The sequence below is a fragment of the Psittacula echo genome (assembly GCF_963264785.1).
Source record: "Psittacula echo genome assembly, chromosome: 2".
Taxonomy (NCBI): domain Eukaryota; kingdom Metazoa; phylum Chordata; class Aves; order Psittaciformes; family Psittacidae; genus Psittacula; species Psittacula echo.
The window spans coordinates 105,467,232-105,488,937 of NC_137737.1; the positions used below are offsets into that span (position 1 = coordinate 105,467,232).

General features: G+C 41.3%; 1 protein-coding gene across 4 annotated transcripts in view; it reads left to right on the forward strand.

Moving 5' to 3' along the window:
* The first annotated feature begins 2,702 nt into the window (after positions 1–2,702).
* PTPN2 (protein tyrosine phosphatase non-receptor type 2) overlaps positions 2,703–21,706 on the forward strand; it is a 29,614-nt gene continuing 10,610 nt past the window's right edge. Inside the window, exons 1-5 of one of the 4 annotated variants that reach the window (XM_080611737.1) lie at positions 2,703–2,919; positions 5,284–5,374; positions 13,057–13,157; positions 13,759–13,857; positions 14,998–15,135. In XM_080611737.1, the coding sequence (XP_080467863.1) occupies positions 2,851–2,919; positions 5,284–5,374; positions 13,057–13,157; positions 13,759–13,857; positions 14,998–15,135 (498 nt within the window). In that variant the 5' untranslated portion in view covers positions 2,703–2,850. Of the gene's footprint in view, positions 3,005–5,283; positions 5,375–6,027; positions 6,185–13,056; positions 13,158–13,758; positions 13,858–14,997; positions 15,136–21,706 lie in introns of those variants that run through there. The other 3 variants (XM_080611734.1, XM_080611735.1, XM_080611736.1) reach the window with 3 other exon arrangements.

Sequence of the window (21,706 nt, forward strand, 5' to 3'; positions counted from 1 at the left end):
CTAATGAATGTACTTGGTTGATGTTGTATATACAGTCCTTCTCCACAGCCCATTATAGCTGTAGTCCTGCGCCTATCCTGGGCTCAGTTCCCAAAAACCATAGAACTCGTACAACATTTTCAGCATATTTGCAGTAAAAAAAATAACCAAAAAGCAAACGGCAATTTCTCAAGGAACTCCCTGGTTTACCAGTTACTGCTCTTCTATGTCAGCTATAGGTCACAGTTAATAAACACTTCTTGTAGTTTTCCATGAGCTGTCTCTGTCTCTAGACACTGATTTGTGTTACAGATTCTAAACACTGCTACTCCCTCTCCTAACACCATTACATTGTTTTTCCATATGAACTACATCCCCAAATACCACAAGCAATGACAAGCACAAGCTTTTCATATGAGTGACACTGCTAATTAGAAGGGCAGAAGACATGTTCTTGTGTTCATATATCAAAACTACCACTGCTCCTGCATCCTTCTCAAAACATACCAGGGTCTCAGCAGTCGCTCAGCCACTACACACAGGGTGCTCCTTAGCTGACAGACCTTGAACTCAAGCACATCTTCTCACACTTCAAGATCACCTAGTTTCAGTCCCCCTGCCATGGGTAGGAACACCAGGTTGCCCAAGGCCACATCCAACCTGGCTTTGAACACTACCAGGGTTGGGGCAGCCAAAGCTTTACCTGTGTAAGCATACATATATTCCTTGTGTCATGCTGAGTGACCCTTGTTGCTGTTTTCTAGCTGTAAACCTCCACAGCAGAGGGGAGTGTAAACTCAACTCACCCAGCGCTGAGGCCAGGTTTCTCCAGCACACAACTTTTGGCTTTTAGGTGTAATGTGGGGAAGGCTCGTGCCAGGCACCATCCCCGGCTGCCCTTTGCTGCTGTGGCCTTTGCACTGTGCTGCTTTCGTGGTGGCTGGCACGCTACCTTCCCGGCAGTTTACCGACGGAATTACACCCTTTCTTCCGTATGTCTCGCGCCTGCGGTTGTTCCCAAACATCACCAGCTGCCCAGCCTGCGCCACAGCGTCAGCTGCTGCTCGGGACTTCGGTGACAGCCCGCAGGGCGGCACGGCCAGGGGAGCGGTGCGCAGATTACCACGGGGGCTTCAGGTGCCACGCTCAGCATCTGCACGTGTGTACGAGTCCACTTGCAGGGCCCTCTGAGGAGGCCTGGGGCTAAGAGGGAATCGGCGTGGCCTGGTCACCGCACCACAGACCACGGTCACTGCCGGCAGACGCGGCGGGGCGTGGCGGGGCGTGGCGGGCCTAACCGCCAGGGCGGCAGCCGTGAGGGCGGAGCCAACCGCCTGAGGGCTGGAGAGGGGCGGGGCCAACCGGCGGCGGCAGCAGGTGAGGGCAGCGGCGGCCAGGAGCAGATGAACATGTTCCCGGTGAAGCTTCCCAGTTCGTGAGGGAGCTTGTTAAGAGCGGGGGAGAGCCCTGAGTGAGGTCCGGAACAGGGAGCTAAGCTGGGGAGAGGTGGCGGCTGTGCCAGCAGCAGGGCTGCCAGCGGGGTGTGAGGAAAGAGCCTAGCGCTTTAACCTCTGCCCCTTCGCGGTCCTAGCTAACACCATTCATTTTTAAGTCGCCGTAAGCTAACCAGGGATCGGTGTTGAGGTATGAAGCACTCTAGCTTGCCTACCTGAAGGACTACAGGCACCCCTCCATTGCCTGGAGCTGTACAGTCGATTTTCCTGCAGCTTGAGCAGTGTGGCCCTTGCTGACCTTTAATTTTGCTAAACGTTTTTGAAGCTGTTTCCTGAGGCACTTTCTTTTTTAAGCAATTGCAGTGGGCTACTGCATTCTGCATTTCTGCTTTTGAGATGACAAACCTTGCTGTGATTTGTATGACACGCCCCTGTTTCATAGAATCACAGAATGGTTTCAGTCAGAAGAGACTTTAAGATTATCCAGTTCCAATCCCCCTGCCATGGGCAGGGACACCTTCTACTAGACCAGGTTGCTCAAAGCCCCATCCAACCTGGCCTTGAACATTGCCAGGGATGGGGCAGCCACAACTTATCTGGGCAACCTGTGCCAGTGTCTCACCACCCTCAGAGGGAAGAACTTCCTGATGTTTAATCTAAATCTACCCTCTTTGAGCTTAAGGCCATTCCCCCTTGTCCTGTCACTAGATGTCGTTGTAAAAAGTCCTTCTCCAGATTTCTTGCAGGCCCTCTTTAGGTACTGGAAGCTGCTTTAAGGTTTCCCCCGGAGCCTTCTCTTTTCCAGGCTGAACAACCCCCAACTCTCTCATCTGGTCTTCATAGGAGAAGTGCTCCAGTTCGCTGATGGTCCCCGTGGCCTCCTCTGGACTCACTGCAGCAGTTTCACTTGTTTTTTAAAACAAGCAGCTCCAGACGGGGCGCAGGCAGCCGGACAGCCTCTCCCCGGCCATCACCACGCTGAGTCGGGCTGGGCGGTGGGCCGCACTGCTGGCTGTAACCACTACCTCTCTCACGGCGGTCTGCCCGCCTTCGGCCCTTTCCATGGCGGTGGGAAGACACGCGGCCGCCAGCTGCCCTGCTACCGAACTCGTCTTTCGCTCGGCTACGGACAAGAGAAACGCACCCCCGACCTCGTGTTACCTGAGGGCAGCCCCTGCCCGTCCTCCTGGCCCCCCGCCCCGTGACGTCATACCAGGTGCTCGCCCACCTCCTCCCCGGGGGCGCGGTCTCGGCAGCCCTCGGTGGGCGGAGGCGGGGCCGCGCATGCGCCTGGCACCGGAGGCGGCGGGGCCCATTGGGAGCGTATGTGCGCGCTCGCCGCTCGCGTGTGGTGGGCAGCGTGCGAGGGGTCGGGAGTGTGCCGGCCTCTGGAGGGGCTCACGCGCTGGCCGCCGCCATGCTTGCTACCATCGAGCGGGAGTTCCAGGAGATCGAAGCCACTAACGACTGGCAGGCGCGTTATCTGGTGAGCAAAGGGGGTCGCTCCGGCTCTGCCCCTAGCCGGCGGGCAGCAGCGAGGGTGAGGAGGGGGCCGCCGGTCGGCAGTGCAGGTACCGGTACGCGCCGTCTCAGCGGGGAACGGAAGTTGCAGGGCCCCGGCTCGGTTTTCAGGTGCACGCAGGGAAGCTGCGGGCAGGCGCTGCGCATGCGCCGGCGGGCGGCCGTCGCTTTTCTGGGCGGGGAGCGCTGGTAGGGCGCAGGCGCTTTGGGGTGCGGGAGTACGTTGCGCCAGCGTGGGTTTGGGGGCGGTTGGAGCCCCGTAGCGGGGTGTCGAGGGCAGTGGCAGTTTAGGCGCCTGGGGTTTATCCGAGCGGCTTGGTCTGGGCCCAGTGTGGGTGCTTCCTCGGCAGTTTCCGGGCAGAGTGGAAAGTTATACCTGGTGATACCCATCCGGCCGAGGTTCGCTGTCTGCCCTGGCTTCGCGGCTCTGCCTCTGAAACCGCTGTGCAGCGGTTCCTTAGGCACCCGCTTAGCCACGGCAGCCGTCTGTACCGCTCTGTTCGCCTGTTTGGCGGCTGCGGCAGGCCTGCATGGTTATCTCTCAGGAAATAAGGGCCCTTTTCTCTAGAAACAGCGAGATTACTAATTTGCAACAATAGTCTTTGGGTCAGTTCTATGAAATCGACTTTATATGTAAACTTGTAATACTAGAGAAGTTATTTGATCCTGTATGTGTTTTCATGGAATGGTTTGGGTTGGAAGGAACTTTAAACATCATCCAGTTCCAACCCCTTGCTATGGGCAGGGAAACCTCACTCTAGACCAGGTTGCTCAAATCCCTGTCCAGCCTGGCCTTTTTGATGTTTTACAGTGCTGTTACACAAATGGGGGGAAAGAATCTAAACCAAAAATTCTCTTTGATAACTTGCAGTTAGTAAAAGTTGTGCTTTTCCTCTGTTAAATTAGCCATGTGTTTGATTTATGTGTGCTTCAAATACATTCTCTCCAGACAGGTATTATGAAACTGAACTGTGGTTTGAATTTAACAGGGAATAGCAGAAATAAACTGTGAGATAGAAGTTTTAGGGAAGAATTCTGCAATTGGCAATTTTCATGGGGTAAAAAAGTATATGCATGTCACGTCTGGTATATCTAGACTGAACAAGTCAGCTTTCCCGTGGCATTTTAATACTATTGACATGCTCTTGGAGAATTAAACTGAAGAGCTCTTCTAAGCTTGGTGTATGTATATCCTCATTTTACTACACATAAGCTGTAAAATATTTTTTAATAAAGTTTTTTGCATTAGAATTTTATGTTTCTCTGATTTTGTAGGTTTTGCAAACTCAGGATTTTTACTCAGGGTACTTAGCACATTTGTTTTAGAGTAAAACTGGCAAATACAGATCTGTTTAGAAACAGAGAGAAAATAGCAAATGATATTTTTAAGTAGCATTTATTTAATTGCTTAAGAAGGTATTTTTCTGTGATAGTGGTAAGACACACATGCTTGCCCTGAGGAGTGTAAGTTCTCTGAAGAAAAAAAAAGTTGGTTATTAGGGTCTTTTTATTATACTTCCTGACAGTAGATTTGCCCTTTTGTTCCATGAATTTGCCAGGACTTGTGATAAAATCACATGAAGCTTGGAATTTATGCTGACTTGCAAAGCTCCTCTCCAATCTGAATTAATGACTGAATAAAGAATACTGATTTTCACTTTTTTTGTAATGAAAGTTTTTCTTGTGTAATATGCCTTATGTTACATCTGGCATCTGGTTTGTTTCTTTAATCTGTGCTGGCTGAATTGTGTGTGTGAAAACTGATTTTAGACCTAGTCTAGCATTGTTCCTTCATCATGGGTCGTGTTTAACTACAGCTATATGGGTTGAACTGTGTCAAACCACCAAGAATCATCTTGTGGCTGTTAACAGCAGCCATAAAATAATAAACTAGTTAATTTACTGTTGTGGGGACTTATGCTGCCAGTTGATGTAAAGGAGCTAGCAGTACACTGCTATTAGTTCTGTCTGAGGCTCTTATTGCTGTGGGAGATAACGTGCAGTCTGAGGTAAGCTCTGAGCATAATAAATAGCTGGGTGCTTTTTCCCCTTTGATCCTGCTACATCAGTTGCTTACCAGATTATGCCTATGTTGCTTTGGTGGTGTTAGCCAAATGTGGGGAGATCTAATGGCAACAGCTTGGCCAAGAATGACACACGTGTTTTCTGAGTGAAAATAACACTAGGTGTAGTAAAGGTTGATTTAAAATGTTAATTATTAATAACCCTGATTAATTAGTAAGCTTGGAAGTCTTATAATAGGATGTGTAGAAACTGATCTTAATCAGCTGACTGGCTATAAGTAAATTGCATTTCTTGTGTTTTAAAGGAAATTCGACATAAATCCAGTGACTATCCTCACAGAGTTGCAAAATACCCAGAAAACAAAAATCGGAACAGATACAGAGATGTTAGTCCATGTAAGTATCTTTTCTGTAATTATTGCAGTAAACTTTCTAGACTTTTTGTTCATGTGGTCATTGTAGGTTTTGTATTTTTTTATTTCTGTAGACATGGAACCTATGATAAATATGGTTTTTAACAGAATGGAAAAAAGTGTGCTGGTTAAACCATTATGCTGAATAGTGAATGAGAGGTGATTGAAAATCATAGTTATTAGTATATCCTTCAGTGTTTGTGAGCTGCAAGGTAGTGTTTTTAGGATATTCATAAGGCAATATTAAATAATTTTCTTCTCTGTAAAAAAAATAAACGTGCTGAGCACAGAAATTAAGTTAATAAGCTTTGACTAACAGTTTCTTTCTGGGCTAAGTGATTGTGTACTTTATACTTTATAAGACTGGATAAATGCCACTGAGTTTCTACTATTGCTTAAAAAATACTTGGTATTTTGTTTTGTCTGTTCAGAAGAATGTGTGCTTGAAGTTCTTAAATTTTCTTAATCAAGTAGATTTGGTATGGAGTGCTTCGTATTTTACTAACTGCCATAAAATGGCCTTTGTGACATAAGGATCTTGCATTTCAGGTGAAGAGAGCTTTTTTTTTTTTTTTTGCCAGCTTCTTTGCTACTGAGGTGTTGTGGACTTTCAACATTTCAGCATTTACTTTAGAAACTGGAATCCTAAATTGTTACAAGAAGACATAGAAGCAAAAGATTACCGATATGTAGTTACAGTTGGAGAAAGCTATTGTAAATCATGTTCAAAAGGACTTGGAGGGGGGAACTAGTACAGCCTTAATTTTTCTACAAAATATTGAAGTTGGAACAGGTAAATGTTTGTGTGTTCTTTAGCACAAAGTTTCCCAGAGCACCAGAGGCTCATAAAAGCCTTCTTGTTACTGGATCAAGAATTTTTGAAGGGTTGCTGGTGTATTGGGGCTTTTTGGTTGAGAGCCTAATCTGAATACCTATTGTAAGATTTGGAAAGTGCTGAACTCCTTCTTTCCAGTTGAAAGTTGTGGTAAAACAGCATGTGCGTAGCACTTCTCGAAATGCCACTTCTCGAAATGCCACAGACAGGGTCTTGTGTTGATTCACACTGGTCAGACACAGTGCTGTGTGCTGCTCATCAGACTGCTGCCAGAAGGCAAACTTGCCTTGTAGATTCTCACCAAAGGGATCTAGTCTGGCTTAATGCTGAATCTCAGTACTGCACTCACAGCTTTTTTGCTGTGTCTGCAGGGCATTCCCCACTATGGTTTGTTTGAAAAGCGTACAGATCTGAGGAAGATGTCTCAAATTAGTCAAGGTTTAATAAATTATGCTTGTATGCTCAGTACAGGGAGATAGGGTTCTGATAGGCCTTTGCTGGTCTATGCAGAGGTACCTACATGTCCCAGGTTTGCTATCCTGTTGCAGCACAGCATTAGCATCTTACCAGTGGTAAAGTAGATTGTTGTTATTACTTTCTGTTTCATACCTAAATTGGGATGGGAGTTATAAGAAGAGAAATCGGATTTGAACCCATGAGACCCAAGTTCTATTCCTGGGTCCAACATTCTATACAGCCTTTGTCGCAGAATCTGTATTCATACATTTACCATTTCTTCCATCCATGGATTTAATTTCTTAGGAACTACTGCAAAGAGAATGGCGGCTTACCTTTAATGTGCTTGTGTTTTTGTTGTTGTTTTTTTTTTTAAAATAGAGTGTTTCTAGAATAAATAAAATGTCATTGTGTTATTTAAGTAGCATCTCATAATGCCTGCAATAAGAGATGTGACTTGTATTCATCTCCTGTAGTTTTTTGGAGCTCAGAATTCTCTTTAATCATGACATAGCATGCCTTCTACAATAGTGAAGAGCACCAAACAGCTCTGCCTGAGCCATGGCAAAGCCTGCTTCTGAAATGCTTGTTGAGCCAGGAGGAAATTAATTATGTGATTGTATTAATCCTGGACCCTGTGCGAGAGCAGAGAGGCACTTAGATAAAATCTAGCTTTGAAGTAGGAGTTGGGCTAAGGAAAGGGTTAGTCGTTACATGCTGATTGACATGAAGTATAACACGATGACTGAACTAAGATGGTGTACTATGCAAAGCACATCTCCGTTTTTAGCATTTATAAAAGAAAGAAGGTTTGAATTGGGCACCAAGATAGTCTGCAGAGCTGGGCACTAGGAGCAAGGCTGTACAAGGAGGACAGAGCAAAACACTGTGTTCAAACTAATTCCCACTGAATTTTACATCTGTGTATTTTCAAATATGACTCGTAATTGGTTCTGTAACAATGGTGAGAGTTGGGAAGAAAAATACACCTGGGAGGGAATACATGATAAATAGCATTGCAAGACAGCAGTAGTTCAGTTTCAAAGCAGCTGGGGTAAAAGCTGTGCAGTTTGGTCACTGTGGTAAACACATCTAATTGTGGGTGGTACGCAAGGAATTAGCATTGCAGAAATGCAAGACAGCTCAGTCTTAAACAATCTTAATATCTTGGTCCTTCACTTTGTGAATTTTACTGCTCTCTAACAGTGTTTACAAGAAAAATGGGTGTTGATACCGATAATATTCTCTGAGAGTCAAAGGCTCTCAGAACTAGCAGCTAAGCTTTTAAAATCTAGCTACTTAAACATATTGTAAAATGTAAGATATAATTTAATGAAAATGTTTTGTTTCTCCATAGTGGTGAAAAAATGGTTTGTTAGTTTAGATAGCAGCCAAGCCAGTCTAAAATCTGAGGTGGTATGTCTGCAAGAGGAATTGCAGATTATTCTGTCCTGTTGGTAGATATCAATTACAAGTGCAAGGAAAAATGCATTGGGTTGATTTGCCCCATTTCAACCATAGTACACAGGACAGGTATATTGACGCCAATTCGTGTCCGTTACATGCGTTTCTAAATAAAATTTGATTTCTGTTGGCAGAGGAAGGCTCATCATCTTTGCCCACTGCAGTTGAGTTTCACATTGTCTCGAGTTGCATAAATATTTTTGTTAGTGTCCAGTTTTGTTGGTTAAAGAGTTATGGTCTGTATAAGTTTGGTTGGGTAAAAGCCCTCAAGAGTTACTGCCTAGCCAAAAATAATAAGAGTCTAGCAGTTTGCTATTAGTCTGGAATAGGGAGCAGAATATTTTGGCTATGTAGTACTACTGAAACAGGAAGTTAATCTGAAATAGGTTCGGTTTGACAGCCAGTCATTTCCTGACAGATGAGACCATTTCTCAGAAAACATTGTTAAGAGAGGAAAATAACTTGCAAGATTATTCTTCTTCAGTGATAACTTTAATGAAACTCTTAAGATTTCTGCTACTACTTTCCTTCTAAATCTTATCCTTAGTTGGTATCGGAGGTGTCTGGTGACTCAGATTGACTGTAAACACCTTTAGAGGTCTGCTTACTGTGCTCTCAGATTTAGAGGCAAGAAGGAAATCCCCTTGGCAAAATTAGCAGGATTTATTATTTCTTTTACCTTTTGCTTCTGGAAGGTAGGTCGGGGTTTATGCATCTACCTAGTTTTTATCTTTAGCTTTCCTTTGTTGTGTGGTATGTAGCCCAGTATCTTAGGTCATCTGGACATTTTCACCTCATAGATCACATGGCTGTTGGAGGATCTTGAGAAGCAGTGATTGCTTTTGCTTTCTTCCTTTGGCCATTAGTAAACTTTGAGTTAAACCTTTTGACCATCAGCTTACAGTTGTCACAGAGTATATGCCAGGGAGAGAGGAACATGAAGAGTATTGTGCTTTACAGGGAACAGAGCTGGGAGGGGATGGGTTTGCACATAGTGCTGATTAATTGTCATTGCCAAAATGTTCCCTTTCTGTCCTGCGTTTGTCCTGTGGACGTACTGAGAACAGAGAGTTGTTCTGTCCAATATAAGCCCACTGCACTTCTTGTTGTTCATCTTAGAAGCTGACATTAATGATTTGTGTGATGTTATCTAATGATTCTCTAAAGTATCTTGTTACCAGAAACTTGGTATAAATAATCTCAACATGATGCTTTTGGTGATACTTCTTTCTTCAGGACTGGAGGAGTTTATAGCACACACTGATGTAAACTTTACTGTATCTTAGGGGTTTTTTCACAGTCCTGCTTGAAAATGTAAGGATCCTGTGCAGTATTTATGCATATGTTTCAGTTATGAGCGAGGTCATGCTCTGTCCCTGAAAGTGTTGCAGGGCTTTGAGCAACCTGGTGTAGTGGAAGGTGTCCCCGCCTGTGGTTTGCAACTAGATGATCTTGTAAGATCCCTTCCAACCCAAACCATGCTGAGATCAATATGATGGCATTCATTGTGTACACCCAGTGGCAGGGTGGCGAAAAGTCACGTTGCCTTTCCTTCGCCATAGACTACCTCTGAAACTTGAGACTGTACATCTGGTGACAGAATATTGTAATTTGAATAATTTAGCAGCTCAGACTAGATTTAGATCAGTGAAATGAAGGGGATTTGCTGGTAGGCAGGAAAGGGTCAGACTGGGTTATTGGGATGGCTTATGGCTACATGTTTTATTTATGACTTTCTTTAATCCACTAAGTAACATTTCACCCTTCTTTGTTGTTAATAGCTTTGTATTTAGGGAGCCAGAGACATCTCTTGGAGAAAAGACTTTTAAGTTATACAGTGGTCTCAGTTCTAGAAACAGTTGTTTTCAAATATAAACCTGTCATTAACCAACTGCAAGAACTGTATGATGTAAAATGCTATACATTTCATATCTCAGTTTAACCCGATATGTCATTTTATTTTTAGCAGAGAGTGGGCAAATTGATGTGTAATATGAAGTCTTCGGCTTCTTTGAGACATGGGGAGTGTTGTCAATGATATCAGTGGGACAAGGGTTCATTTGCAGTGGGTGATAAGACTTTGCTTATTGGACAGGATTGTTCTGGGAGTAGTTTTCTTAGTGTAGAAGCCAGAATGAGAAGCATTTTTAGGGTTTCCATTTCTTTTTCTGGCTGCAGTTTGTTGAAATAGGGGAATTAGCACTTCAGAAAATGGGTACTGTCTGATAATATTTTAATTGTTGTGGCATGTTGCATGGCAACATTTAAGGTAAATCTTTAAGACAGGAGGGTTTAAGATAGGTTTATCGTTCATATAAATCTGAAGTACTTTGTAGCTGAAAATGTTTTACATACGGGAAATATGTTACAGCTAACTTGCTGTCAAAAGTTGGCTTGCTTCTTGTAGTTCAGAAGAGCAAGCCAAGGCTTGAATGAGGTTTCTAGGTCATTGTGTCCTTTAGGAACCTTTTCCCTTGAAAGAAGAGAAGTCAGTATATTCTAGTGGCTGTCTTTGTCCTGTGGAGTATATGCCAGTGTGTTTGTAGCATCACCAGTTTCAGTTGGGGCTAGGAGGGAGGCTGTCCCTGCTTAGAATTAGTTGTTAAAAGGGCTTTAAAAAAGCTTTGTAGTGAATTACAAAGAATGTTTACAAAGAATGCTTTGTAAACATGAACAATAAATGGAATTTATAACAAGGAAAACATGAGGCTGCAAATGAGTGTAAGGATTACAGTAGGAAGCTTCACAGTGGCCAGGGCAGTTATCTCCTGTTGGCAGCAGTACAGCAGCTGCTGCTGGGTGATGAAACTGTTAACAGCGCTTTGCTTACGTCATCTTTCCGAGAACAGGAGTACCGGTATGTGTGATTTACTATAACAAGATCTTAAGTTTTTCCTGTTGGCAAATGACATGTAATATTTACAAAAGACTTGGTTTCTCTCCAGTAGAAACATTTCAGATAAAGTGATACATGAAAGGAAAAAGTAACACTTTCCTATCCAGACAAAATAATACAAGGAGACTTTACTTTAAAATGCACGTGTCTAAATTTTACTGTGTCTTGGCTTTGATAGTATTTTTTTCCTCATACAGAGGTATCGTAAATTGTTTTAAGATTCCTGAAAGTCAAGATGGTGTTGCCTTACAGCTGGAATGCTAATGAAAACAGATTAAACCAGTAACTTTCTCATACTTTTATATTAAAAATAGGTTTTCAGCATATTTTTGTTCTCTGCACATTTGTGACTGCGTATAAAAGCTAGCAGCTAAAGGAGTTAGGATAGCAACCCCAAATCTCAGCTCTTAAAATATGTATGTAATAATCTACTGTTGACTTCTTTCCTTGCATCCAGCCAAGATCCTCTTTTGACAGTTGCCAATAGCAGATAGATGAGGGAGAATATAAAAGCAGATCAAGACATAGTAAGTGTACTTTTCCCAGATTTCCAAACATATGGAGAGTATGTATAAAGTCTTTTGAGCAGTTCATAGAACAAGCGTCTAATTCAGTAACTATTTTTTGATTCCCATCAGCTTTTTGCCCAACTGTGGTCATATTCATGGATTTCTCAGATAAGCCTTGTGCTGCATAGACTGGCTGTGATACAGGGACTCCATCTGAGCTCAGCTGTCATAGCCACACTGAATGTGATACTTCGAAAAGTGTGCTGGCATTCTAACAGCAGCTGCGTTACCAGTCTGTAGCCCAAATGAGTTTTGTGAGTTAGACCAGGCAAATGTAGGTTAAAAACTGGCATTGCACTGTAATTCATGCACAGCTCTGTCAGGTTCTTTATGGAATCTCTTCCATCACTTTCTGAAATGTGTAGAGGTCTCTTAAATTCAAGTTTGCTATTTTTTATTTATTCACAAGCAGTCTGTCTGGGCAGTTGAGCTTTGGGAGGTTTGCAGTCAGTCTCATTTCCTGGCATGCAGTTATGTACAAATTTTAAACTGAAAATGCAGTTGATTTAATACAGTTCTAATAAATGACTGAAGGATTACTTACTGTGAGCAAGTCTGATTACCTCAGTGGCTCCTAGAGGGTAATAAATCAGATACTAAAAGATTGTAGGAACAGCTACAGTGATTTTTTTTTATTGTGCAGTGTTTTAGTACAACACTCTGATAATCTTTCTCATATTAATGTTAGAATTTTAAATGGAGTCCTTTGTTTTGTATATATGCCTCTGCTATAAATAGGGGAATTTTCTGTCTTGCCTGTGTAATTGTGATGAGAGACTGGAACGGTGTAATTAGATTCGGCTTTATTTAACTGAAACATTTGTTGAAAAGTTAACATTTTTCATGTGTCCCTTCTGTAGTATCCTTCATTTGTATAGTATTAGACAGTAAATTACAGGGAAAATTAAATTGATCAAATCTTGGTTTGAATTATTTCAAGTAGATTTATTTGGTTTTTTTAAGCTTGTAAGTTTAACTCTATGATTCTACCTCAATCTGTGAAGCTTAAAAAAATCTCGTAATTCTGAACTTAAAGGAAATCATGCAGTGGAGTGACCTGATGTGATAGGACAGAGTGTGGGTTGTGGTGCTGTTGTGTTGAGTTAATGCAACTGTCGAAGGGTTGCTGTGAGCATCTTTTGGCATGTATGGGAGGGTTGTTTTTGTTGGGTTTTCTTTTCCAGAAAACTGGATGTTGCAAATTTTCTGAGCAGCTTCTATTAAAAGCTAACAGAAATTACTCTGATGGAAGGCTGAGGGAGCATGAGACAGACAATTATTATAGTTACATGAGAAATTAGTCTCATGTATATTTGTAGATTGCCATTCAGTTGCTACTTCCGAGTTTACTTATAATTGCTTGTCAAACCTAAATTTGCCTGTTTGTTAGAGAGTATTCATCAAGATGGATGCATCATTAATTTTTTATTTTCTTTGAATTATAGATGATCATAGTCGTGTAAAACTGCAGAATGCCGAGAATGACTATATCAATGCCAGCCTAGTGGTCATAGAAGAAGCTCAGAGATACTATATTTTAACACAGGTAGGTACTACTATGTTATTACCTAGATTGAGAATCTGGGGGAGAGTGGTTGTACAGTTGTAATTTGTATTTGGATGATTCCTTGTCTCTGTGAATTACATGTATTTCATATTAACTGCCTGTTTGATCTAGTTGTGAACACATTATTTTGTATTTTAAGAAAAATTTAAAGGGAATATTTAATTATGAATAATATACTGCATATAAAGCTTTTCAAGTATTTCTTGCTCTTTTCTTCACTTCTTTTGGAAATAGGTTGTGACAATACTTTTACTCTTTATTTCATCTTGTACATTCTGAGCATGCCTGCAGTAGCTTTTCTTCTAAGAGCACAAGAATATTAATGCCAAGGCTGAAACATCCCTTCCCTGAGTTCTTACTGGGTTTTTTGGGGTTGTTTTGTTTTTTTAAGTACTGGGCTGGTCTGTGCAGTGTGGGTGCTTTCTTGCCTGTCATTTCTGGCATTCTATTAATAATTTGTTGAAACTTTTCAGAGGAAGGCTTTTTCCTGTTCCACACAGTGAACTGTTTAACCGTATTCAAACACTGCTTACTTATACATTCTTACACCCGTTTTTGGTACTTTTTCTTTACTACACAGGGTCCACTACCTAATACATGTTGTCATTTTTGGTTAATGGTATGGCAGCAACAAACCAAAGCAGTTGTTATGCTGAACAGAATTGTTGAAAAAGAATCGGTAAGTAATATTAGATCTAAAGCTGAAAAGTAATCTATGTAATTTTAGTACAGTTAAGCAGTGATTGTTATGCTAAAAGAGCAGTAGAACTTTCTCACCAGTGTACAATGTAACATGTGTTTAATATTACATTAAAGTGATGCTTTAAAGCTGAGACACAAAATTCGGTCTGGCAAAACCAGCATCTAACAAATATGCATTCAGAACATCCTGAGAAAGGAGGATGTACAGTTTGAAACAAGGTGGAGTAGAAGCACTGTAAGATGCTCTAGAGCAAAACAGAAGATGGGAAAACAAGCTTGAATTAAGTATTTTTAGATTGCTTTTTCTAAATCTATCAGAGTTGTATATTTATCCTGCAGTGATCTTAAGTGTTTGTAACTATGAATGCAAGCTGCTGCCCAGCAACTGTCAAACTGATCTAGTTACTTAAAGCTGGTGATATATGTGCAAATACACAGATCTTCCATTACAATGTAGTTTTTCTGCTAATGTGCCTAAAACCACTGTGGATTTTAGTTACAAATGCATGTCACTTGATATTTATGGTTCTTTTTCAGAGTAGATTTGTTAGTGAAAAAGATTTTGAGTCTATTTAAAAACTTGCTTATTTTCTCATGCAAAAATTACCCTACAGGAAGTTTAAGTGCAGGGCAAGAGGAGTAAAGTGCAAGGGACAGTCTTGCATTACTTTGTTAGTTCTTTCTTTTGTTTCACAAGAATCTTCCAGTACTGAGCAAGCCTTGGGAAAACTGAATGTGTTGCATCAGTTATGTAAATCTGCACATCAGAATGGAAGGGGGAGATGTTGAAATAGCTGAGTAAAGATCTCTGTTCACTGTATGGAATGGGGGGGGGGGAAGGGAAAAGGGTTAAGGTATATCTTAACATGCTAATCCTGTGATGAAAGAAAGCACAAACAGATAAATCTGGAATGCATAATAGTCACTGAAGGAGTTGTAGTAACTTCGCTGTGAACATTATGGACTTGGAGAATTCCTCAAACTGGGAGCAGGTACTCAAGTCTGCTGTATTGATTAATGTAGTCTGAATCTGCTCATGCAAAGGCCAATATTAGGATACTTAACCAGGTTGTTTTTCTGTATTTTTTTTTTCTCCCTCTGAAAAAAACTCACTTAGGTGAAGTGTGAACAATACTGGCCAACAAAAGAAGAAGAAGTTATGACATTCAGTGAAACAGGTTTCCGTGTGAGGCTAGTATCTGAAGACGTGAAATCGTATTACACAGTACATCTACTGCAATTAGAAAACATCAACGTAAGCTTTTCTCAGTCTGCATAGCTTATGTTCCTGGGCTTAAGTATTTACTGAAAACCGTTTAGCGTATGGACAGTACAGATTTCATTGAGCTTTTACACTGGAAACTTTAATGCACTTTGCTTTGGATAATGTTGAAGATGTATGTGTGGCATGTAAGTGAGTGAGCTAGAACTGAATTAATCTATACATTAAAAGAGATAAGGGCTTCTGCAATTTTACACTTACGTTTTTCATTTGGCAGTACATTAACCTGCTGAATTGTAATTGGTAGTAGTGGTGATTCTAAGAGGAGCTGTAAGAAACACCCTAGAAGGAGGTACCTGGAGAAATTCTGGTTTCTTTTGAATATCAGAAATCAGACTCAGTAATTGCTGTTTGGTTTTGGTTTGGGTTGTTTTGGTTGGTTTTTTTTTTTTTTTTTTTTTTTTTTGTTTTGTTTTGTTTTGTTATTGTTGTTTTTGGTTTGTTTGGTTGGGGTTTTTTTAATGGAACTTTAGTTTGCCTTATATTTCAGTCCAGGTATCTTACGGTTTTTGGGGGAGGGGTGATTACAACCTGTAGATAGGTAACTATCTCCTCTTGCTTACCTCCCCTTTTGCTCCACAGGACCAACCATCCTTTTCTCTTAAAAATTAAGCACTTTGACAATTTAATCAAGCTAAGCTCAAAAAAATTGTTCCTGGCCTGAGCTTGGGTTGGAATTTGCTGCTTCTGTTTCAGAGCTGAAGACAGAATTGAAGAGCTTGTCTGTTTGTTCCAGCTATGTCTTGTAAGATATTCTCTCTCCCTATAAACCTTGCCTTACATTAATTGAAAGTGCTACTATGGCAAGTTTTATTCAAGGTTGTCTTGTCAGTGGATTTGGGAAAGGAAAGCTTGAAGATGTTCCTTTGCATGTTGTTTTATAAATCAATTAACACTGATATATTTGGTCAAAATGATTTGAATTTATAGTAACTATTAATGGTACTTTGAGATGTTTGTTAATTTGAAACCTCCCTCATAAGATCAACATGGTAAAACATGGCAAGTTGTTCCTTTTCTATTCAGTGTAAGAAGAGCTTTATGAAATTGTCGTACTGATGTGGAGAAATTCTGTGTAGTTGTTTGGTTTTTGACAGTGAAGACAAAGAAAAGAGGAGTAGTGCTTGCAAGCAGTGCTTGAGAAACAATAACTTTCCTTTTTGGAAAGCTAAGGCAATTTTTCCTAAGTACCAAAAAAACTTCTTTGTGGAATGCTTCTTTCTGGCTGATGTTGGCTCCCCTAATCTTAAACTTCCTATTTTTGAAAGATGCTGGTTTTATCCTGTGTGTATGTTTGGACATAATGTTAACTGGAAAATGCAGAAATCCCTTGAGAAACAGCAGAACATGTGCTATAGTGGGCTTTGGAGCTGGAGCTATTGAGCAGTTAAATTTCTTGGTTTGCTTTGGAGTGGTAACGCAGGCCCATCTGTGCTGTACAGAGTTTGTGTGTCATGTAAACCAGTTTCACAAACACTTAACAAATTGACTGTACTGATTTTTACTTTAATGCCCTAGTGCTTCTGTAAGGCTCCAAGAGTATAACTCCAAAAAATAGTTTTTATATGGAACAGTTACAAGAAGTAGAACATACTTGGTTACTCAAACAGAAAAACTACATAGTTTCTAGAACAACACTGTGGATGTTAAGTGCAGTCTTCCGTAAGAATTTGATAATTATACCATAAAATTTGTGGGAAATGAGTATTGACAGTATTGTGAAATGTGAGCTTAACTATGTTTATATAAGTTTTTCTGGAGGGGATGTTGGTGGAGGCAGGGCAGTAAGACATTTAGCCGCTTGATGCCTGGACCATAAGATGAGTCATGAACAAAAAACACTCTGAATTCCAAGGATACTTAAATTTTAGTATTTCCTTGAAAACAGAGAGAACTAGAATTGTCTTTACAAGACAGCCACCCTGAGCTAAAGTAAATTTATGTTACTACAACAGATCTCTGTAATACATACGTACTTTGCAGAGATTTGTATGATGAGTGAAGTGCTTGGTTAATGTTTGGTTCGATATTTGGTTGGTTTTGGTGGTGGCGGTTTTGTTCTGTTAAAGGCCAGTTAGAAGTAAAGGTGGGACTGGGGGGGGGGGCAGTGTTGTTTTTGTTTAGGATTAGATCAAAGCATTTGGTGGTTTGATTTGTTTATATCTTTTTTAGGCAAACAGTTGTTTTTGCTGTTGGGACTAGTGTAGTCCAGTAAAGCTTTGGAGAGGAGATGTGGGTGGATTGGAGAGGTGGGTTTTGGTATCTTTCCAAAAGTTTTGAAAATATTTCTAATGTGCTTTGCCTTACTGGTGATTATTTCATAGTTTCCTTATTTTTTGCCTGACTCAGTCTGCATTTTAGAATACAGAAACTTGGGGCTGCCTTTCCACTATGGTTCACTGGGTATACTCCCATCGTTTTGTTGCTGACAGTTCTCAGCTATTCTGAAAATTGACCACTGCTCTCTGCTGCAATTGCAAAGACTGACTGAAGGCTTCCACAAACCCTTGCCTCTGTTTGAAGATAGGGTAGAAGGAAAATACTGTGCTCGTTTCAGAAGTTCATAATCATTTATACGTGAACCTATTGCATGTGTGTGATGTGAAGAAAAGTCTCCTGGGGTACTGGAGAGGTGACAGATGTTTATGAGAGCCTTCTGTTAAATCTGTAAAGTAACCTGACTGAATGGGGTTGCTAAGTTTTGAGACAATGTCATGGGAGAATTGTTAGGTACAAACAGGTAACTTCTGGAAGACTCTAGCTTGTGTTGAATGTGTATTTTTATATTACTCTTTATTGCTGCTTTTAGCTTTTCTTGTCACAAATATAAGTACTTGTCTTTAGATTAAGAAAACTTTTGTTTTCAGTGCTTTCTGATGCAGCAACCCAGATAGCCAGGAGAAAGATATGACACATAATGAATGCTTATAAGCAAAACCTCAGTACCAATGTAGCAGGGAATTCAGGGAAGGTATGGCATGGCAAATTAGTACTGGGAAACCAGGGATTAACTGGGTGAGGAAATTGAGCAGTGGAAAGGAATTGAAATTGCCAAAGGAACCTTGATGTATCTCAGACTGGGTTCCTAGAAACAAGAATAAAGCAACTGAAAGAGAGGTTTGCAAAGAAAATATTTACTGGAGGAGAAAGGACTAGAAGAAATGAATTAGATTTGATGTGACACTGGTGGTATGAAACTTTAGAGTAAGGACCATTAATAAACCCCAAATAGAATCTTGAGTCCTCTGCAAATAGCCAATACTTGGAAAAACCCATTAGCAGAATGGATTCTCAGTGTAGCCGCAGGCCTCTGTGTGGCCATTGCTGTCAGATTGAGGTGACACAAGACTGCTTAGTGGCCCTCACTGTCTGATCCTGTGGATGAACCAGGAAGAGATGGTCTAGTTCAAGAAGATAAGATTTACTTTGCTGCTAGTTTATAATGTCCAAAATGTTAAATGTTGTTTGTGGAGGTAAGCAATCTAATGGCAAGCGATGTTCTGGGATCTGGTGGTACCGTCGTATATGGATGTGTATATGTATATAATTCCTATGGTGTTTTGAAGAGATTTCTGAAACATGGGGTACACTTGCTTTTAAACTTACGGGTTGTCCTCATATCACTTTGTCAGACTGCAACAGGGATTAATTTGGTCTTTGTGATCACAGAAATAAGGCTGAGATGTAGGAAAGGTATTGATGTCTAACAGTAAAGGAGAACCCAGGCTTACTTGAAAGTCAAGTGTTCTGCAGCTTCAATGGGTATAGCTATTACCACATTGACTTAAAAGAATATGCACTGGTTTGTGAAAAAACTCAGGATGTTTGTGAGGATTATTTCGCCCAGTTATCATCCTTTCCATTTTTATGTACGTATTTGAAAACCATGTTGCCAAGCATTAGAGTGAGCAAATAGAAGAGGTTGTGAGAAGAGTTAATTTAAGATTTTGAATTTCAGTGCTTAGAATACTGTCCTTACAGCATGCCTTCTCATTTTGATATGATCAAATTAATAGTTAATGCAGTTAAGGCATGATCATTAAATACAGGACCACTGTGTGGTTGTAGATGTATTTTATGCCTTCATATGTTAGACCATTTCAGTAGTGCTTAAACTGTGACATGAAGGATTTTATAAGGAGTGTGTGAAATTTGACAGACCAGTACTTCACCTGTTTTACTTCACACTGAAGGCATCAACTTCCTTTGAATATTTTGGTAGTATTTTATTCCACATTCATACTCTCAGGCGACTGAACAACCTAAAGTCGTTCTAAGATTTGTATACGTTTTTATTTTGAATGATTGGATAGTCAGTGCAAAAAGGTTCTTGTTTTGAGACAAATTAATGACATCATACTGTTTTTCTGCTCAAGTCCTCACGTGGATGTCTGCTTGTAACCTGGAGCATGGCTTATGGTTTGATCATCCTCAGATGATGCTGTTAGTGGGGATTGCCAGCAATCAGTGGAGAACTGTACAGTGTGGTGGTAACTTTATCAGTTGTAGCTATGTTGGTTATTTGCTGACAGCTTATCCCAGTAGTTCATGAAACTTTCACTAGAATGGTTTGCCCCATTTTCTTGAAAAGTTGTTTGTTTAAATGGTGTCCCATGATTATTCAATGACTTTTATTTTTGGTAGGTAGTCTTAGGGGATAAATCTTGGAAGAATATCTTGTGGTTCTAATAGAATAAGCTGTTCCCTGTTAGAACATGGGTAAAAATTTATATTATTCTTGACTGCTGAAGTCCAGCTCTTTTTCTTTAAATGATTATCTAGGCTTCTGGTAACACTTTAAAATTAGTTGTTCTTTAAGTTTGAATCTCTGTCCATTAACAGTTGTGAATCCTTAGCAAGCCAAACTTTTTCTCATTACTGCCCTGCATCACTTCATTTAAGTGATAGCTGTGGTGTGCAGCTTAGTGACGGGGGAGGCCTTTAAGAAAGGGGGGTACAGATACACAAAGCCAGTATTTCAGCTGTACAGATGACTGCCAAGCACCACTTGAAAGAGCCGTTCTGTTTAAGAGAGAAAATGTGGGAGGTTTGAAATATTTGAATGAGATTTGGCCATATGATTAGAAACTGCAGGTTCAAAGGCGATCAGCCAGTTCCGGGGCACTGACATGGGATTCCTGGAGAAAGATGAAGAGACTTGGTATTTTTAAACTGAGCTAAAGGGATAGGAAATTGTGGGATGGATAAAGCCTCCTTACAGTACGGGGAGGAAGAAAAAAGTAATTCTGTGGGCTAAAGCCGGGTGAGATGTACAACAGCACTGTTTAATCTCTCCATTAGAAATACCTGGGTTTGGATTAGCGTATAGGCTGGGTGACAGTTGGCCGTGTGCTTGAAGCACTACTGTTTTGAGGTCTTTTTAAGAGGAGAATGCTAGTGCTTTTGACAGTATGGAATCTGGGAAAAACGTTTTCTATAGACAAGGGCATTTTTGCCTTGAGGTGTAAAGAAGTCTTTCATCTGGAATGCTATTTTAAGAATCCTGAGGGGGGAGAGTATCAATTACAATTTCAAAAAACATTTAGATTCACAAGAACCAACTTTAACCTTTGATTTACCTAGTATGTGTGTTCAGCTGATCTCTCCAGTTTTCCTCTTAATTTTGTTTGCAAATTGATGTTTTTCTTACAAATAGAAGAAATTGCTTAAGAGTGTTGCTTTCTTTGAAATTCTGTAATTTTGTAAAATCATAGAATAGTTTGGATTGGAAGGGACCTTGAGATCATCCAGTTCCAACCGCCTGCCACAGGCAGGGACGCCTTCCACTAAACCAGGTTGCTCAAAGCCCCATCCAACCTGGTCTTGAACGCTGCCAGGGATGGGGCAGCCACAGCTTCTCTGGGCAACCTGTGCCAGTGCCTCACCACCCTCATGGTGAAAAGCTTCTTCCTTGTATCTAATTTAAATCTACCCTCTTTCAGCTTAAAGCCATTCCCCTTTGACCTATCTCTACATGCCCTCGTAAAAAGCCTCTCTCCAGATTTCTTGTAGGCCTTGTTTAGGAACTGAAAAGCTGCTCTAAGGTCTCTCTGGAGCCTTCTCTTTTCCAGACTGAACAACCCCAGCTCTCAGCCTGTCTTCGTAAAAGAGGTGCTCCAGCCCTCGGGCCATCTTTATGGCCCTCCTCTGGACTTGTTCAAGCAGGTCCACATCCTTCTTATGTTGTGGGCCCCAGAGATGGGTGCAATACTGCAGGTGGGGCCTCAGTGAGAGTGGACTTAAGGGGGAGAATCACCTCCCTCGACCATGCTGGCCGCATTCTGTTTAATAGAGCCCAGGACATGGGTGGCTTTCTGGGCTGGGAGCACACGCTGCTGAGTCAGGTTGAGCTTCTTGTCAACCAACACCCACAAGTCCTTCTCCTCAGGGCTGCTGTCAATCCATGCTCCATCCAGTCTGTATCCATGCTTGGGATTGCCCCAGCCCAGGTGCAGGACCTTGTGCTTGGCCTTGTTGAGCTTCATGAGGTTTGTCTTGGCCCCCTGCTGAAGCCTGTCGAGGTCCTTCTGGATGTCATCCCTTC